This window comes from Carassius carassius, chromosome 47 (assembly GCF_963082965.1).
Source record: "Carassius carassius chromosome 47, fCarCar2.1, whole genome shotgun sequence".
NCBI lineage: Eukaryota > Metazoa > Chordata > Actinopteri > Cypriniformes > Cyprinidae > Carassius > Carassius carassius.
Genome location: NC_081801.1, coordinates 7,186,150 through 7,202,867, shown reverse-complemented (window position 1 = coordinate 7,202,867; position 16,718 = coordinate 7,186,150). Strand labels below are relative to the sequence as shown.

General features: G+C 38.4%; 1 protein-coding gene across 1 annotated transcript in view; it reads left to right on the top strand.

Moving 5' to 3' along the window:
- Positions 1–16,718, top strand: part of LOC132130735 (matrix metalloproteinase-17-like) — a 70,635-nt gene that overhangs the window by 41,463 nt on the left and 12,454 nt on the right. Inside the window, exons 4-5 of the mRNA XM_059542528.1 lie at positions 3,498–3,784; positions 12,382–12,558. Coding sequence (XP_059398511.1) covers positions 3,498–3,784; positions 12,382–12,558 — 464 coding nt within the window. The remainder of the gene's footprint in view (positions 1–3,497; positions 3,785–12,381; positions 12,559–16,718) is intronic.

Genomic DNA, 16,718 nt, shown 5'->3' with positions numbered 1-16,718 from the left:
GGATATTGAGATTTTTTTAAAATATCATTACAGAAAGTCATATAAATTCTGAATGACATGAGAGTGAGTAAAAGCTGACAGATTTTTTTACTCTGGGTGAACAATACCCTTAAGTTTCTGAAGAAAAAAAATTTAAGTTTCTTTTCCTAAAGTATTTCTATTTTTCAGACAGTTTACTAGTCTAGACAGTTGGATGGTCTCTCAGTGAACGCTGATGAATAGATGATTGATCGGCCTGTAAGAATGCAGGTTCAGAGGTCCAGCTGTCTACATATGTATTCAGAGCATCAGTCACAAGCTGAGACGTCCTCTCATCATGACTCCATCACTCCACGTTAGACCCTCACCATTCTCTAGGGCCACCGCCTGCTCGGTAACACTCTCATTAATTACCCAAATAGATTAGAAGTGATTGCTTTGAAGACAATATGTTTTCCCCCCAGACTCACATTGTGTGTATCTGGGGTTGATTTCTAAAGCTGATTAGTATAGAGAGCAGTGTGAAATGGCTTTATGATAAGCATCTCTTTCCTCACCACCCTCCATTACTCCCATCACATTTCTGTCTATCAAACCCCTTGACGCTTCTAATTCTTTCCACGCTGGATGAAAATGGGAACATCTCTCACAATAGCCCAGTACGCTTTGGGCGATACCCAATGAGAGTGTGAAGGAGCTGTTGTGTGATTTCACTATCATTGGCATCTATAAGTGTTCAGTTGAGCATCTAGCCCAGATGCTGCCACACAATGAGGGCGGAGGTTGTAAATCATTATGCTGTAGTTTAGCCAGATAATCCCACCCATGTCCAAAGGACTCAAATGACGATAATCCACCAGGGTTGGATTTCTTTTCATCCCTCACGTGCCTGTTTGATTAGGGAGAGTAACTAAAAACCATATCAGTGAAACAGGCCGAGGGGATCTTTAAAGCGATAGTGCACCCGAAATTAAAAATACTGTTTTCATTTATTTATCCAAAATCTGCCTGACTCACTTTCTTCTGGGGAAAAAAAGAATAATCAGAAATAATACAAAAATACTAAAGCAAAATAATTTGAGGTATTTTTTAACATGCAGGGTTGTGTGATAAATGAAGACAGAAACTTTCAAGCTTCAAAACGGATGCAGAAGCTTCATAACATTGGTCTGATATGATTTGTACATTATATTCCAAGTTTTCTGAAGTCGAACGATAGCTTTGTGTGAGAAACAGATCAAATGCAAGTCACTAATCACCCTATAATCTTGTGTGATTTAATTCAAGAACTATATTGGTTGATTCATGGATCAATTGATTAACAAAGAAAAGGACTCAAAGGAATGATTAATTCATGAATTGGACATTGCTTAAAAAAAAAAAAAAGATGAATGCTCCAAGATAGTTATAAAGATTTTCAGTGAATAACAGATTAAATTTCTGTATGATTTCAAATTTTAAAGAGACTATTTTTAGGAATCGTTCCTTTAAAACCCCTTTCTGGCTGTGTGCTGTTGGCACCTAGATGTGATTGATTTGATATGCGATTAACACCATACAGTAAATGTCCTGTCTGGACCACTGATCTGCAGGGGTCAGACCCGCTGTGAGATTTACCAAGGAACAGAGGAAATGAGTTCTTTTGAACTTGTTCGCCCTGATTTTTATTTGTCATTTTCTCTCTTTCATCTCTTTTTCTCTCTATTTCATCCCTTTCCCCTCTTGTCTGTCTAATCAGTCTCGTATCACATGGAGACAAAGAAGGGGGATTGTGACTGAAAATTAAACTTCAACGTTTGAGCGTTTACATACTGCTGGGATGGCCAATCTTCCCAGAGGCACTTTTTCAGGCTTATAGGTTAGCTGCCACTGCTAGTGCCTGTATAATAACCAGACGACATAAAGTAAAAAACAGCCTTGATTATTTTTCAATTTATGCTGGCCATCTATTGAAACCCTGCTGAGGGCACATTATAGCGAAGATTGATGGAAAATTGAACTAGAAATTCATACCTCCTTCCATAGCTCCCTACATTTTCATGTGATCTCATATTAGGGTCATCATACTTTGGCTAGGACAGACTGAACTTATTGCATGTAAGCCTGTTCTGACAGGAAATCTCAGGGAAACAGAATAGATTGCGTAAGAATAAAAAAAAGAAATGCACTAATTAAATAATTGGGAAAAAATTGCCGGACCACCAGAAAAGTCTGCTATCCTAAATTTATTTTACCTATTAAAAAAAAAATTTAAAAGAAGAAAAAAAAGACATGCTAAAATATTTAATTATATGCATGTTTATTTTCTTCCTTACTGTTAACTTGAAAATTATAAGAAAAAATATATATAATGTATTTCACAAAATTATATGAATTTTTCAAACAAAAATGTAATACTTCATTTAATAAATAAATATATTTTACATAACTGTTAGAATTATTTATAGTAGTTATACTTATTTTTAATCGCACACGCATAATGTAAAAATATTTTTATATTATAATATAAAATAATAAACATTTATATTATCTAAAATATTATTATATATTTGCTCTGTCTATATCTTACACACATTTCCTGCTGGCCCTTTGTGACACATAACCTAGACTACAATTATCTCTGTCACTATCCTGGAGGTCCCTGCTTAATGATGATATTTTAAATTTGCCATGAGTCTCAAGTGGTTCTAGGCTGAACATGAGCACAGATTTGACACCATTTCACCTGAAATTCCCTTTCATACTTTGGATTTTTATTCTTTGCTGTGTGTGCAGTGCTTAGGATGTTTACTGCATTTCTGGCACAAGTCAAGCAGAAGAGCAATGGGGTGATATGAATTCATGTACAAACCATGGGAGAATGTTAGCACACAAAGAGGTCACTTAGCTCATTGGAAATGCAGCTAGGAGCAGCACTGACCTTGGCACTACTGTGTGTCTCCTGCCTTTTCTTTTGAACCAACACACTGTAAACTCAACCGTTATCACATGTACCGCTATAGAGCTTGACAGAATCTACATATTGACAACCGGTGCGAATATTCTACCAGCACCCAAAGTCCCCTAATAACTCCGCTGGAAGAGTCAGTGTTCTGTAAATGTAATAGAATACCAGAACCGGCTCTCTGAAATTAATTTCTCATCTATCTGTCTCTGTACATTGAAAGAGGGCCGAAATTGCCCTTGGAGGAAGTGATTACCATGATTGTAGGGTGTTGTGGACCTCCAAATCACCCTTGTTTCTGAAATACATTGAGTGAAAGAAAAACGAGGGAAAAGGGGAAGAAGATGTTTTGTAATCCCTAAATGTATAACTGTTGAACTAACCTTTGAGTTAAAAAGTGTCGCGAGACAGGCTTTCTGACCCATTTTCGACAGCCTCCTGAATGTCTTGTCCTATTTATACGTTCAAAGCAGTGTTGAATCTATCTTCTAGCACTGCTGGTGGTCTTACAAAAGGATTCTTGTCTATTTCAAGTAAATGTTTCAAACATGAACTCATGTATTTGCTCTCACAGGGTAAGGACGTTTCCAAAGGAGTCAGCTTCGCTGGGCCGGGACATGGTGCGGGCGCTTATGTACTACGCCCTGAAAGTGTGGAGTGACATCGCTCCTCTCAACTTTCATGAGGTGGCGGGAAATGAGGCAGATATTCAGATTGACTTCACTAAAGCTGACCATAATGACGGATACCCTTTCGATGGACCCGGTGGCACAGTAGCCCACGCATTCTTTCCCGGAGAACGATTCACAGCGGGTGACACACACTTTGATGATGATGAAGCCTGGACCTTCAGATCGCCAGGTAAGACAGCATGACATATATAAATGAGCAGCAATGCATGTTGCGTTGTTTGTTGTGTTCAGCCAAAGAGCTCTTTATCTATTTCAAATAAATGAATTACTTTATTTTTTTTAATTCACTGGCCAAAAAGCTGATTCATTTGAAAAAAAAAAAAAGTTCTCAGTTCTGTTCAAACATTTGGAGTCAGTAAGATTTTCAAATGTTTTTGAAAAAAGTCTCTTTTTTTTTTTACCAAGGCTTCATTTATTTGATCAAAAATACAGTAAAAACAGTATTATTGGGAAATATTATTTCAGTTTAAAAAAACATATAATTATTAAAATAAATAAAATATTAAAATAACATTTTAATATATTTTTTAATAGAATTTAGTCATTTATGGCAAAGCTGAATTTTCAGTTGCAATTACTCCTGTATTTGGAGTCACATGATGTTTCAGCAATTATTCAAATATGCAGATTTGCTGCTCAAAAAAACATTTCTTATTATTATCAATGTTAAAAACAGTTGTGCTGCTTTATGTTTTTTGTGAAGGCCATAATATTTTTTTCTCCAGGATTTTTTGATGAACAAAACGTTGAAAAGAACAGCATTTATTTAAAATTTAAATGTTTTGCAACAGTGTAAAAGGTTTTACTTTCACTTTTGATTAACTGAATGTGTCCTTGTGGAATAAAAGTAATAATTTCTTCAAAAAACAAAATCAAAACTGATCTTACTGATCCCAAAGCAGCAGTTTAAAAAAATTTAAAAAAAGCAAATTTAAGGATATATATCAAAATAAATAAATCAAAATTATAGTACAAAAATAGTATATGGGTTTTAATATATAACCGTTGAGAAATGATTGACAGGTAAAGATTGTTCCTGATTGGCTAATGGTCTAACTGGCTAAAAGAGTGCTGTCCACCCCTGTAGCTCCTTTTATTTTTTTGTCTCAGACTGTCACAGAGACAAGGTGTGATTTCTCAGGACATCTTTTTTCTGTCAGGTAATTGAGACATTTTGTGTGCAGTACTCCAAAACTGGATCCTGAGCCAATGTGGCAGAGCCTGTCTGAAAGCAACAGACGCTGTTGTCTCAGTTCCTCACTCTTGGGGACATAACCAGACTTGACCATCTCCAAGATGCACCACCTAGGTAGCCAGAGTTGCACAAGTTTGCCGAGAGGCTGTGTTAACCAAGAGGCTATTAATTAGCATGGGTGCAGGTGGGTTTCCTTTTACCCCATCGTGCCCAGTCAGTGTGAACTCTGTTTGAATTGGTTCAAACGACCCTTTGCATCCCTACTCTACTCTCTTGTGGCTATGGGCCATATGCTCATGGACAGCCGTAGAGTCTGCCCCAATTAGGTCCCCAATCAGACGAGCAGCTGTTTGCTCCATCCTTTGGCAGGTGCTGATGTAATATGAGAAAGAGAAATGGGGAGGGAAAGGCCTACTTAAAAATCACAAGCCTTTCACGACCCACTTACACCATCTCGACATACACAGCTGAGCGTCAGACCCACTCCTCCACTTCTTTGTGTGTGCTCAACTGACCCTTCATCAAAACACTGCCATTTCCATGTTTCTGCTTCATTAGCTGTCCATCTAATGACCACCTGCACCCGGACCTCCCATATGCTCATCAATTATTCCTAACTCGTCATCACCAGTCATTATTTATAATGCGGCTTTGTAACAAGCCCAAGATTTCAGGCAAAAATGTCTGTGTTATTTTGGGCTTTCCATCTGCCCTCTAAGATTGTCCAACAAGACTATCCTCATTTTTTGACTTTTTATATAAATGCCAGACTTTATGTTGTACTCTAATTTTTTTTCGCATCAGTCAACACTTCATACCCATAACAAGCCAAAAAAAAAAACAAATCTGATTTTTGCTTTGTCTTTAGGGGGCATGGAGTTTAGGTACACATAAATAATAATTTATATGTGATACACATGAAATATATGTTAAAATGCTTTATTACATAATAATTTATTGTTATATATCAGTAGCCATTACTCCAGTCTTCAGTGTGACATGATCCTCCAGAAATCATTCTAATATGATGATTTGATGATTTGGTTATTATCAATGTTGAAAACAATTTTGCTGCTTAATATGTTTTGTGGAAAGTGTGATACATTTTTTTCTGTATTATTTGATGTATAAAAGTTCAAAAGAACAGCATTTATTTGAAATAGAAATATATTTTTTTCATTATAAATGTCTTTTTTAATGTTTAATGTACCATTTCTTGATAAAAGTATTAATTTCTTAAGAAAACCTTGCTGACGGCAAACTTTTGAACAGTAGTAAATATGCATTCAGCCACACACACACACACACACACACATACAAAAAAAAAGGAAAGAAAATAAAGAAACCTTTAATCGTAACTTAGCAGATAAACAATGTATAGGCCATTTTTTCAGTAACAAGTATGTATGTTTTGTGGTTTGACCGCTTGTCTAAATCTTTGACTAGGCATAGAGAAACTGTATAATAAACATCACACTTTTTCTGTCTTTCAGTTTGTGCAGTTTAAGTGACGAAACATGGAGTAATACTAAAATAAAGAGCTGGATGTATTGTTTCAAAAGTGAGAAAGAACTTGTTATTAAGCGGTAGGCAGAATGTGAAACAGAATTTAGTAGTTTACAGCATGGGGCCCGCCAAAGGATGTAAATAATTAATGTGATCCTTATAATAACACACACACAACCTCCTTCTGCTGCGAACGAAACTTCCACATGTCTACAGATGATAGTTAAAAACATGCCTGCGATTTCAGTTTTATTATTGAGTTTCAGTGCTATTTGTATCAAAATCCTACAATATTTAATTAAAATGTCATCTTAAATCATTAAGTAACAGAATTTTTTTTTACATTTTCACAATAAAAACAATTATTTTGAAGACGCAGAGCCTCACATTTATCAAGACTATGAATGTTTAATGCTCAGATGATTGAACTCCTCAAAAAAAACAAGCTTTATCATGCAAACGTGCTTCCCTTTCCCTGTTTCTTTTCCCCTCCAGCTCAGTCTGGAAACTGTGAGCATATTGTTTTTGACACAACAAGAACTTTCTCTTTGAGGGAACAGAGGAAAGAAACAGGAAAGAGGAAGTTCTGCTGTGTGTAGAGTATAATTAACTCTTAATGGAGACTTGACAGTATCCAAACTGCTCCGTTTTTAGACTGTGGCTATCCTCATACTTGTTGCACAGCAGTTGAGGCGTCCCGTTTTCCCATGGGTCATAAGAGTGGAATCGCAGGAGTGTCTCTGTTGTTATGACAGCTGGCAGATTGCTTTTATTAATTATTCCTTCACTGGCTGCTTACTAATACAGACTGATTGCTGTGGCCAAAACAAAAGGCTCATTAAGCAGGTTGTTTTTTATAAACTTTTCGCAATTTGGCCCATGCCCGTGATTCACTATTGTATTTAATGTCTATGTGCGTGTTGTTCACGTTTATTTGTGTGTATGACAAAATGAGGCAGAAGACCCTGGTCCATTATCGTCCATTTAAGCGAGCCGCCAGTCATTAGCAATGACTATTGTTGATTTCCTTTCTGCAAGCACACTGCGAGAGAAAGAGAGAGAGAGAGCGCGCGTTTTACCTTTAAGAAATCATCAATTTCCTGCCAGTGCTTTACCGACTTTAACGGATTAGTTCCATCAAAAATGAAAATTGTTTACTCACCCTCATGTCCTTCAAAACTAGTAGGCTATTTTCTTTTGTCATTCTTTCTTTCTTTCTTTTTTTTGTATAACACAAAAGGAGAAATTTTGATGAATTATATTGGCTACAGAGGTGGGTAGAGTACACAAAAACTGTACTCAAGTAAAAGTAAATGTACTTCTAGAAATATTTACTCAAGTAAAAGTAAAAGTACTAGTCTTGAATAGTTACTTGAGTAAGAGTAAAAGAGTATCGGATAAAAAATCTACTCAAGTAGTTAGTTACTAGTTACTTTGAGTCATATATACTGAGCCTATTTTTGTTTAGATATATAGATAAAATGTATGTAATGTATGTGTGTGTGTATAAATGTATATATTTCATCAGCCTTTACTCCAATTTATGTAATTTATTATAAAACCCTGTCTGTTTACTTAAGTAACAGATATAGGTGTCATGCCATAACATATTTTTAATACGACTGACTTTATATTAAATGTGAATTTAACATTGAAAGTTAATGTGATATAAATATTGCTACTAATCTTTCATTGTTCAGAAAGAGATCAAATAACATTTACATTATTAAAGATAATTTTCACTGACAGTCTAGATTTCAATCACTCTCAGAAACTCCCATTAAAATCACTGAAACTGTTAACACTGTGAAATCAATCTTAATTAAAGATTCGTACACACATCTGCACTTTGTTGTTTCTGACGAGAGAATTCGCCAGAAAGAGGTAGGCCTATTCAGTCAGTGAGCGAGTGAAGGAAGCACCGGCATTTTAGCGATGACTCATCTGAACGCCTCTGATTGGCCAATGCTTTAATAAGCTCAAAAGAATCATGTGTGATTTGTTATAATGCGCAGTGCTGTAAAAACACATCTATCTCTGGCTCAGCGCCAGCAAGCAATCACAGATCTGAATTTAGCAGCTGATGATATGACTTGCTAAACGTACTCGCACCGGTGTGATTGTATTAAAATTAATAAAATCTTAATCGGCTATTTTTTGTCTTTTGGAAGCTGCATTCAACTTGACTCCCCTCTGTTATAAGCCACACACGTACAACAAACTAATGTTACAGTGGTATCGTGTACAGTAATCGAATGTAGCCCAGGTTATTACCTGTTAAACAGTAGACAGCACACGCGGTGTTCATCTAATAAGGATCTCCATCGCAAGCAAATAATCTTTGCAGATTTGCTTTCAATTCAGTGCAGTTCCATAGCCCCGTTTTCAACGCTGCTGATGTTCTTAAACGTTACAACTCTGAGTGAACCACTTCAGATGCTCAGCGCGTGCGGCAGGGAACTGAACGACTCATTCAAACTGATTCATGAACCAATTCACTCATTTGCCAATTGGTTTGATCAAGCCTTTGAACAGAATTGACTCAAAAGAATGAATCATTCGCGCATGGGCATCGCTCATTGCCCAGAGAAAAGTAGACAGCGCGTTTGGAATAAACTGAAGCATTTATAACATTTATTGCTTTAAGATAAAGTAACGAGAGGAGCGTCGCCCACAGTAACGAAGTAAAAGTACACATTTTTCCCCCAAAATTTACTCAAGTAAGAGTATAAAGTACCCATCTTTAAATATACTCCGAAAAGTATTAGTTACCCCCAAAAATTACTCAAGTAAATGTAACGAAGTAAATGTAATTCGTTACTACCCACCTCTGATTGGCTATTCTTTTACATGCAGTCGAAATATATGGGAGCTGAAGGTTTCGAGATTAACAAAGGACATAAAAACACAAAAATATAATATAAAAGTAGTTAATTTAACTTTTCCGCTTTATTTCAAATCTTTTGAATCCATATCACAGTACTGAGTTAGTTTAACTTCAGAACCAGATCCGTTTGATTCATGAATAAACCATTCAGACTTGTTTTGTGAACTGGATAAACAATTCTTTGAAAAGATGTTGAAAAGTTAGTTGAACTCAAAAACTGAACACTTTACTTAAAGCTTTTATGTATGATGCATTATAAAATGTTATTAAAGGGTATATAATTATTCATAATATGCGTTGTAATACATTATATCTTGTCAGAAATAATTATAACTGAATTTAAAAGGCATTGTGTAACACTGAATTGATAAGTGTTGAAAACTGTGGTTACAATTATTCATTACATTGTACAATACATAATAAAGTACATTACCGGACATAATTAATGCATTAGAACTACTTTTATAATGCATTATGCATAAAGGCTTTAAGTAAAGTGTTACTCTGAATTTATTAACGAATCATTCAGGCCTGATTATTAACTGATGTATTTAAAAGATCAAAAGACTCAAAAAGAATGATTCAGTCTAAGAAATTCACAATTAAGAGTTGTGAAGAATTCAATTGAATAAGCACATTCGGATACAGAGTTTTCATATTTTGGAAGATTTTAAAAATTCTTATGTATGTGATATGTGTGTTGTATTGTGCTTTTGCATCTTTTTGAAGCTTGAAAGCCACCACAATTTATGGCAAAAAGAGCAACCAATAAAAAACAAGAAAGAAACTCATGCAGGACATGAGGGTGAGTAATTGATGACAGCTTTTCAGTTTTTGGGTGAATACAGCTGTTGCTAACCAAACGTGGGGTAAAACTCATCAGTCATGAATCTTCCTCTAAGTGTGGCTTAAAGGGACAGTGCAGCCAAAAATAAAATGTCTGACATCTATTACTCACCCTCATGTCCTTCTAAATAAAAAGTGATTCTCCTTTTAAAGGAATAGTTCATCCAAAAATTTCACCCACAGCCTATCCAAGTTGTAGATGAGTGAGTTTCTTCATCAGAACAGATTTGGAGAAATTTAGCATTGCGTCACTTGCTCACCAGTGAATGGGTGCCGTCAGAATGAGAGTCCAAACAGCTGATCAAAACATCACAATTATCCACACAACTCTAGTCCATCAGTTAAAGTCTTGTGAAGTTAAAAAGCTGTGTGTTTGTAAGAAACAAATCCATCATTAAGGCATTTAAACTTTAAACTGTGGCTTCTTGCCACAAGAAAATGTCCTTTCCCTGTTGTCCTCTTGCATCAAAATCCACTAACATATTTTTTTAGAACTGTTTTGGATTGTTTTCACTTGTACACTTGATTTGTGCATATTTTTCTCCTCATATGACAAGCCAACTTTTTCACTGAAGAAAGCAATATTATGGATAAAGGACTCGGAAACAACAGTTACAACTCAAAAACATCTTTATAGATATATATTTTTAACAAGTAGCTGTTTGCTTTACAATTGATCAAGTGGAGTGTTGTGGATTATTGTGATGTGTTTATCAGTTGTTTGGACTCTCATTCTGACGGCACCCATTCACATGCAGAGAATCCATTGGCAAGTGACGTAATGCTACATTTCTCCAAATCTGTTCTGATGAAGAAACAAACTCTTTTAAATCTTGGATGACGTGAGCACATTTTCAGTAAATGTGTGTTGCACAAGTTGCACAAATGAATTAAAGTCATATGGGTTTGAAGTGACATGAGGGTGAGTAAATAATGACAGGATGTTCATTTTCAGCTCTGCCGTTCTTTTAAAAAGACGCACGGTTTGAGTTTATGCCTGCACTGTGACTTTACTCATCAAGTGAAAATCTCCCATGTCTGGGCTCCTTTTGTTTTGTGTATTCTTTCAAGTGCATTACGCTAATGCAAAAAGCAGGTACCCACATGAGGGAGTAGAGCCTCCGTTAGTGATACACAGCTGCTTTTAAGTCGTAATGAGCAAGTCATTGATTTAATCCTCTGTTTTGCTCAGAGGAGCTTGCATTCTGCTTTTACAAACCTGCTGCGTAAGGCAACTTCATGCGTCTTGGCATTTTCACAGTTTGTAGAGCTCGAGGTCCTATTCTGTCTGTCTATAGATCTCTTCCTGTCTGTTTGTCTCTCTCTTCATTCCAACAAATCCGATGACAATTTCCTGGCTCTGGCTGCATTTTTGTTGCCATCCCTAGGGGCCATTTAACAGAAAAGTGTGAATGTTTTTACGGCTGGCTGCATCGTGTGGATCTGTCTGTGTACTAAAGCGAGATAATGAAAAAGGTGAGTAAGGTTTAATTGCACAGTCCTCCCTGTCAATCACCAGCTCATTGTGTTGAAAATGACAATGTTGGTGGACGTCCTGAACTATTCACAATATAATCACCATGATTTCCAGGACATAATTGCACTGGATTTCTTCATCCTCATGAAAAAGCTGTTTGGTGTATAATAGGACAGAAATATCACAAAAGAAATCCGTTTTCAGTTTGACTTAGATTACATGAAGAGCAAACTGCTGAGGTCTTCTGCTTCTCAGATTGTTCTCCCCGTGTGTTTCTCAATATTTTCTCAAATTGTGCTCATATTTGCAGTCAGACATTGCATCAAATTATGTGGGATTTCATGAATAAATAATGAATAAAATATATTTATTTGTAGACTAATGTATTACTATCTGTAAACTAATATATGGAAAATATTAGTACTCACCAATAAAATGCTGTTAAATGTGTTAATTCAAAGTGAAATATAAAACTATGGCCAGCAATAAAATAAAAATAATTTGTGAATTATTTAATAATTAAAATAAGGTAATTATTATTTGTCACTTAAAAAAACATTTTTAATAAATAATTTTTTTTTTTTTTTTTTTTTACATATTCCACCCTTTTTTTCTCAAATGCATGGTGTTCTTTGGAAATGTATTTAATTGAAAAAATATATATTAATTTATTTTTACACCGCTTTTCTCTCAACATTCTTGCAAACCTTTTAGCGCCAGCTTGGTGTCTGGGTTTCTCCGGACCCCAGTTTAAAAAAAACTCTGATATAAGCAATACTTTATTCCTCTGGTTTGTTATTATGCAGAAAAGGCTTTTTTTCTTTAACATTTCATTATTCTGTCTTTTCTCATTAGATTCTCATGGAATGGATCTTTTCGCAGTGGCAGTGCATGAGTTTGGCCATGCCATAGGGCTAGCACACACTTCTGCCCTTGAGTCTATCATGCGCCCTTACTACCAGGGGCCAGTGGGCGACCCGCTCAAATACAACCTCCCGTACGAAGACAAGATTCGTGTCTGGCAACTTTACGGTAAGAAAGTCCACCCTGTACCTCCTTCCTCTCCATCAGTTAGCTGAAAACAGGCGCTGTGGCAGATTGGCAGACTGTGTGAGCTGAGATCTTCAACCAAATGTGGACACCCTGCTATCACTGTTTAAATCTCTGATGCCTTGGCATTGTTGGAGAAGCAAAAAGTGACAAGTAGCAACAACAGTCTTTCTGCAAGTCATACTGACAGATAGATTCTGTAATCTGTCAACAGTAAACACACAAGGATGACACTAAGAATGAGTTGTGCCTGCTGATAGTGCAGTTAAATGCAATGTCTGCGTTATTTTATTACTATATTCACTAAATGTAAATCAGGTGCCACAAATATGCCAGCAAAATCTTCATAACACAGTTTCATGAATTCTTATCTTGTGCATCTATTCTGATTGCACAGATATGGATTAAGCAGCCATTTTATTTAATGTATTTAGTAGAACCAATTGAAATTGAAAAATGTTTAGTTGCCAAGAGTGCAAAATTAAACCCAGTTTTTAAACATTATTATTATATTTTATTATTTTAATATATGTATTAAATACATGTTCCTGTAGCTCAATTGGTAGAGCATTGCGCTATCAAGGTTGGGGGTTCGATTCCCCGGGATCACATGATAGGTAAAAATTGAAAGCCTGAATGCACTGTCAGATGCTTTGGATAAAAGCGTCTGCTAAATGCATAAACTTAATTTAATTTTTAATGTATTATATGCCTTTATATTGTATTTTGTTATTTTAATGTATTTATTAGGTTTAATATTTTATTTTATTTATTATATTGTATGTTAATAAATACAATAATATTTTTTATTATATTTAAATCCAATGAATATTATATTCATTATATTCAGACATCATTATTATCATTATATTCATTCATACATGTGCCAATCACTGTTGTTTTACTATCATTGAGATACTAATATAGATTTTATTATTATTTAGAAATAGTTTTTTTATTTAATGTTTATTTTCATTTTTGTTAACGTTTTAGTGCATTTTATTTTTGGTAATTATTATTATTATTTTAATATTCAAATTCAATTCAAATTTATTTGTATGGGAAATGCTGCTTTGGCAACTAGCTGAACAAAAAAAAAGTTTACTTTTTAATTTTATTTTATTTCAGTTAACAAATAGTACCTAGGTACTGACAAACGTTTTAATGTTTTTAGTTCTAGCTAACTATAATAACCCTGTCAAGATGTATTGCTGAAATAACAATATATTGTACTATTGTAATATAATCCCCTATGTGCTTTAGTTACTTATTATTATTGAGTTATTATTAGTTATTTAATAAGTTAATTAGTTTTTTTAGTGTATTTCGTTTGTTTTAGTCAGTTGTTATGGAAAGAGTGCATCCATGTTACTTTCAGTATTTATCCTCCATCACTTCCCACTCACACCACCTTGTTTTAAACTGAAGTGCCCAATTTTAATTTGGAGTGATTGGCACGGCATGCACCCTCTGCAGGCTGCCCTTATCTGTGATCACACCAGGCAAATAACAGGCCCCATACAAGGGACGCAGAGAGCAGAAGTGATTTGGTTTGTATAGGGGCACTATTGATTTAATTATATGGCAGTGTTGAGCCAGGCCAGGAGCATAGGGATTAATTGGTCGTAACCATGATTTGGAACGTGCCAATCAACATGCAGAATGCCGAACGGTACTGCAAACACACATGGTGGGAAGCAAAGAGATAGAGTGATGGTTATGTCACGGCCGCTGATACAGGAAACCAGAAGATAGAACCAATTGCAGGTAAGTCATTTATTAAAGGGTAAACCAAAGGGGTAAACAGTCCAGGCAGGGTCAAAACCAGAATATCGAACATAAACAAGACACGAAGACAAGGCAAAGCAAGGCAAGAAGCGACGGACATGAATAACTATACGACATTAAACAAGGACTCCGTAACACAGACTCAGACAGACCGGGTATAAATACACAGAAGGATAATGAGGGAACAGGAGACAGGTGGGGAACAATCAATTACTAACAAGGAGGAAGGTGACCAAATAAGGGAACAGGAAGTGATAAGGTGACAGACACCGTGAGAAAGGGGGACATCTAGTGGAAACCCAGGGACACAACCCAGACACTGTGACAGTACCCCCCCTCTACGGAGCGGCTCCACGACAGACACAAAACAGAGACCAGGAGGGAGGCGGACAGGTGGAGGCTCAGGGGGAGGGACGGAGGGCCAGAAAAAAAAAAATCATGGGGAACAGATACCAGAAGTGTAGACACAAAACAGAGAGACCAGGAGGGAGGAGGACCGGAGGAGGTTCAGGGGGAGGGACGGAGGGCCAGGCTCACAGAGAGGAACAGGAACAGGAGTGAACACAAAAACAAAAAACAACATGAAGCCCCTCCAGGGCGGGGCAGAAGACCACACCGTCCATGTGGTGGAGACTGGAGTCCCCCAGGGCGGAGCAGAGGACCACCACAACCGTGTGGTCAGGGCGGAAGCCTCCCAGGGCGGAGCAGAAGACCACCTCAACCGTGTGGTCAGGACGGAAGCCCCCCAGGGTGGAGCAGAAGACCACCACGTCCTTGTGGACGAAGCCAGAGTCCTCCAGGGCGGAGCGGAAGACCCCCACAACCGTGTGGTCAGGGCGGAAGGCCCCCAGGGCGGAGCAGAAGACCACCACAGCCATGTGGTCAGGACCAGAGCCCCCCAAGGCGGAGCAGACCTCTGTGCAGCTGGATCAATGGGACAACAAAACTCTGGTAATCCCCTGGTGTCCTTACTGGACTCCAGAAGATTGGTGCTGGCCTGACACTGCTCATGAAGATCATTGGTGACTTGCATTTGCTCATGAAGATCAATGGTGACTTGCCTTTGCTCATGAAGATCAATGGTGACTTGCCTTTGTTCATGAAGATCAGAGGTGACTTGCCTTTGTTCATGAAGATCAGAGGTGACTTGCCTTTGTTCATGAAGATCAGAGGTGACTTGACTCAGTCCTTGAAGACCACCGGTGACTTGACTCAGTCCTTGAAGACCACCGGTGACTTGACTCAGTCCTTGAAGATCACCGGTGACTTGACTCAGTCCTTGGAGATCACCGGTGACTTGACTTGACTCTGAAAGGTCAACGGTGACCAGCCCTGACTCTGGAGGATCAGCGGTGACCAGCCCTGACTCTGGAGGATCAGCGGTGACCAGCCCTGACTCTGGAGGATCAGCGGTGACTAGCCCTGACTCTGGAGGATCAGCGGTGACTAGCCCTGACTCTGGAGGATCAGCGGTGACTAGCCCTGACTCTGGAGGATCAGCGGTGACTAGCCCTGACTCTGGAGGATCAGCGGTGACTAGCCCTGACTCTGGAGGATCAGCGGTGACTAGCCCTGACTCTGGAGGATCAGCGGTGACTAGCCCTGACTCTGGAGGATCAGCGGTGACTAGCCCTGACTCTGGAGGATCAGCGGTGACTAGCCCTGACTCTGGAGGATCAGCGGTGACTAGCCCTGACTCTGGAGGATCAGCGGTGACTAGCCCTGACTCTGGAGAGTTCACTGGCACCTGACTCGACTCTGGAGAGTTCACTGGCACCTGACTCGACTCTGGAGAGTTCACTGGCACCTGACTCGACTCTGGAGAGTTCACTGGCACCTGACCCGACTCTGGAGAGTTCACTGGCACCTGACTCGACTCTGGAGAGTTCACTGGCACCTGACTCGACTCCGGAGGGTCAACTGGCACCTGACTCGACTCCGGAGGGTCAACTGGCACCTGACTCGACTCCGGAGGGTCAACTGTAACCTGACTAGACTCCGGAGGGTCAACTGAGACTCTCATCCTGTGCAACGGCGCTGGGCAAGCAGCCATCTTGGGCCATGACTCTGGACAGGCGGCCCTCTTGTACTGTGGTGCTGGGCTGGCGGCCATCTTGTACTGTGGCGCTGAACCGGTGGCCAATTTGGGCATTGGCGCTGGGCTGGCGGCCATCCTGTACTGTGGCGCTGGACCGGTGGCCAATCTGGGCATTGGCGCTGGGTTAGCGGCCATCTTGTGCTGTGGCGCTTGGCTGACGGCCATCTGGTGCTGTGGCGCTAGGCTGACGGCCATCTTGGGTTGTGGAGCTGAACCGGTGGCCAATTTGGGCATTGGCGCTGGGCTGGCGGCCATC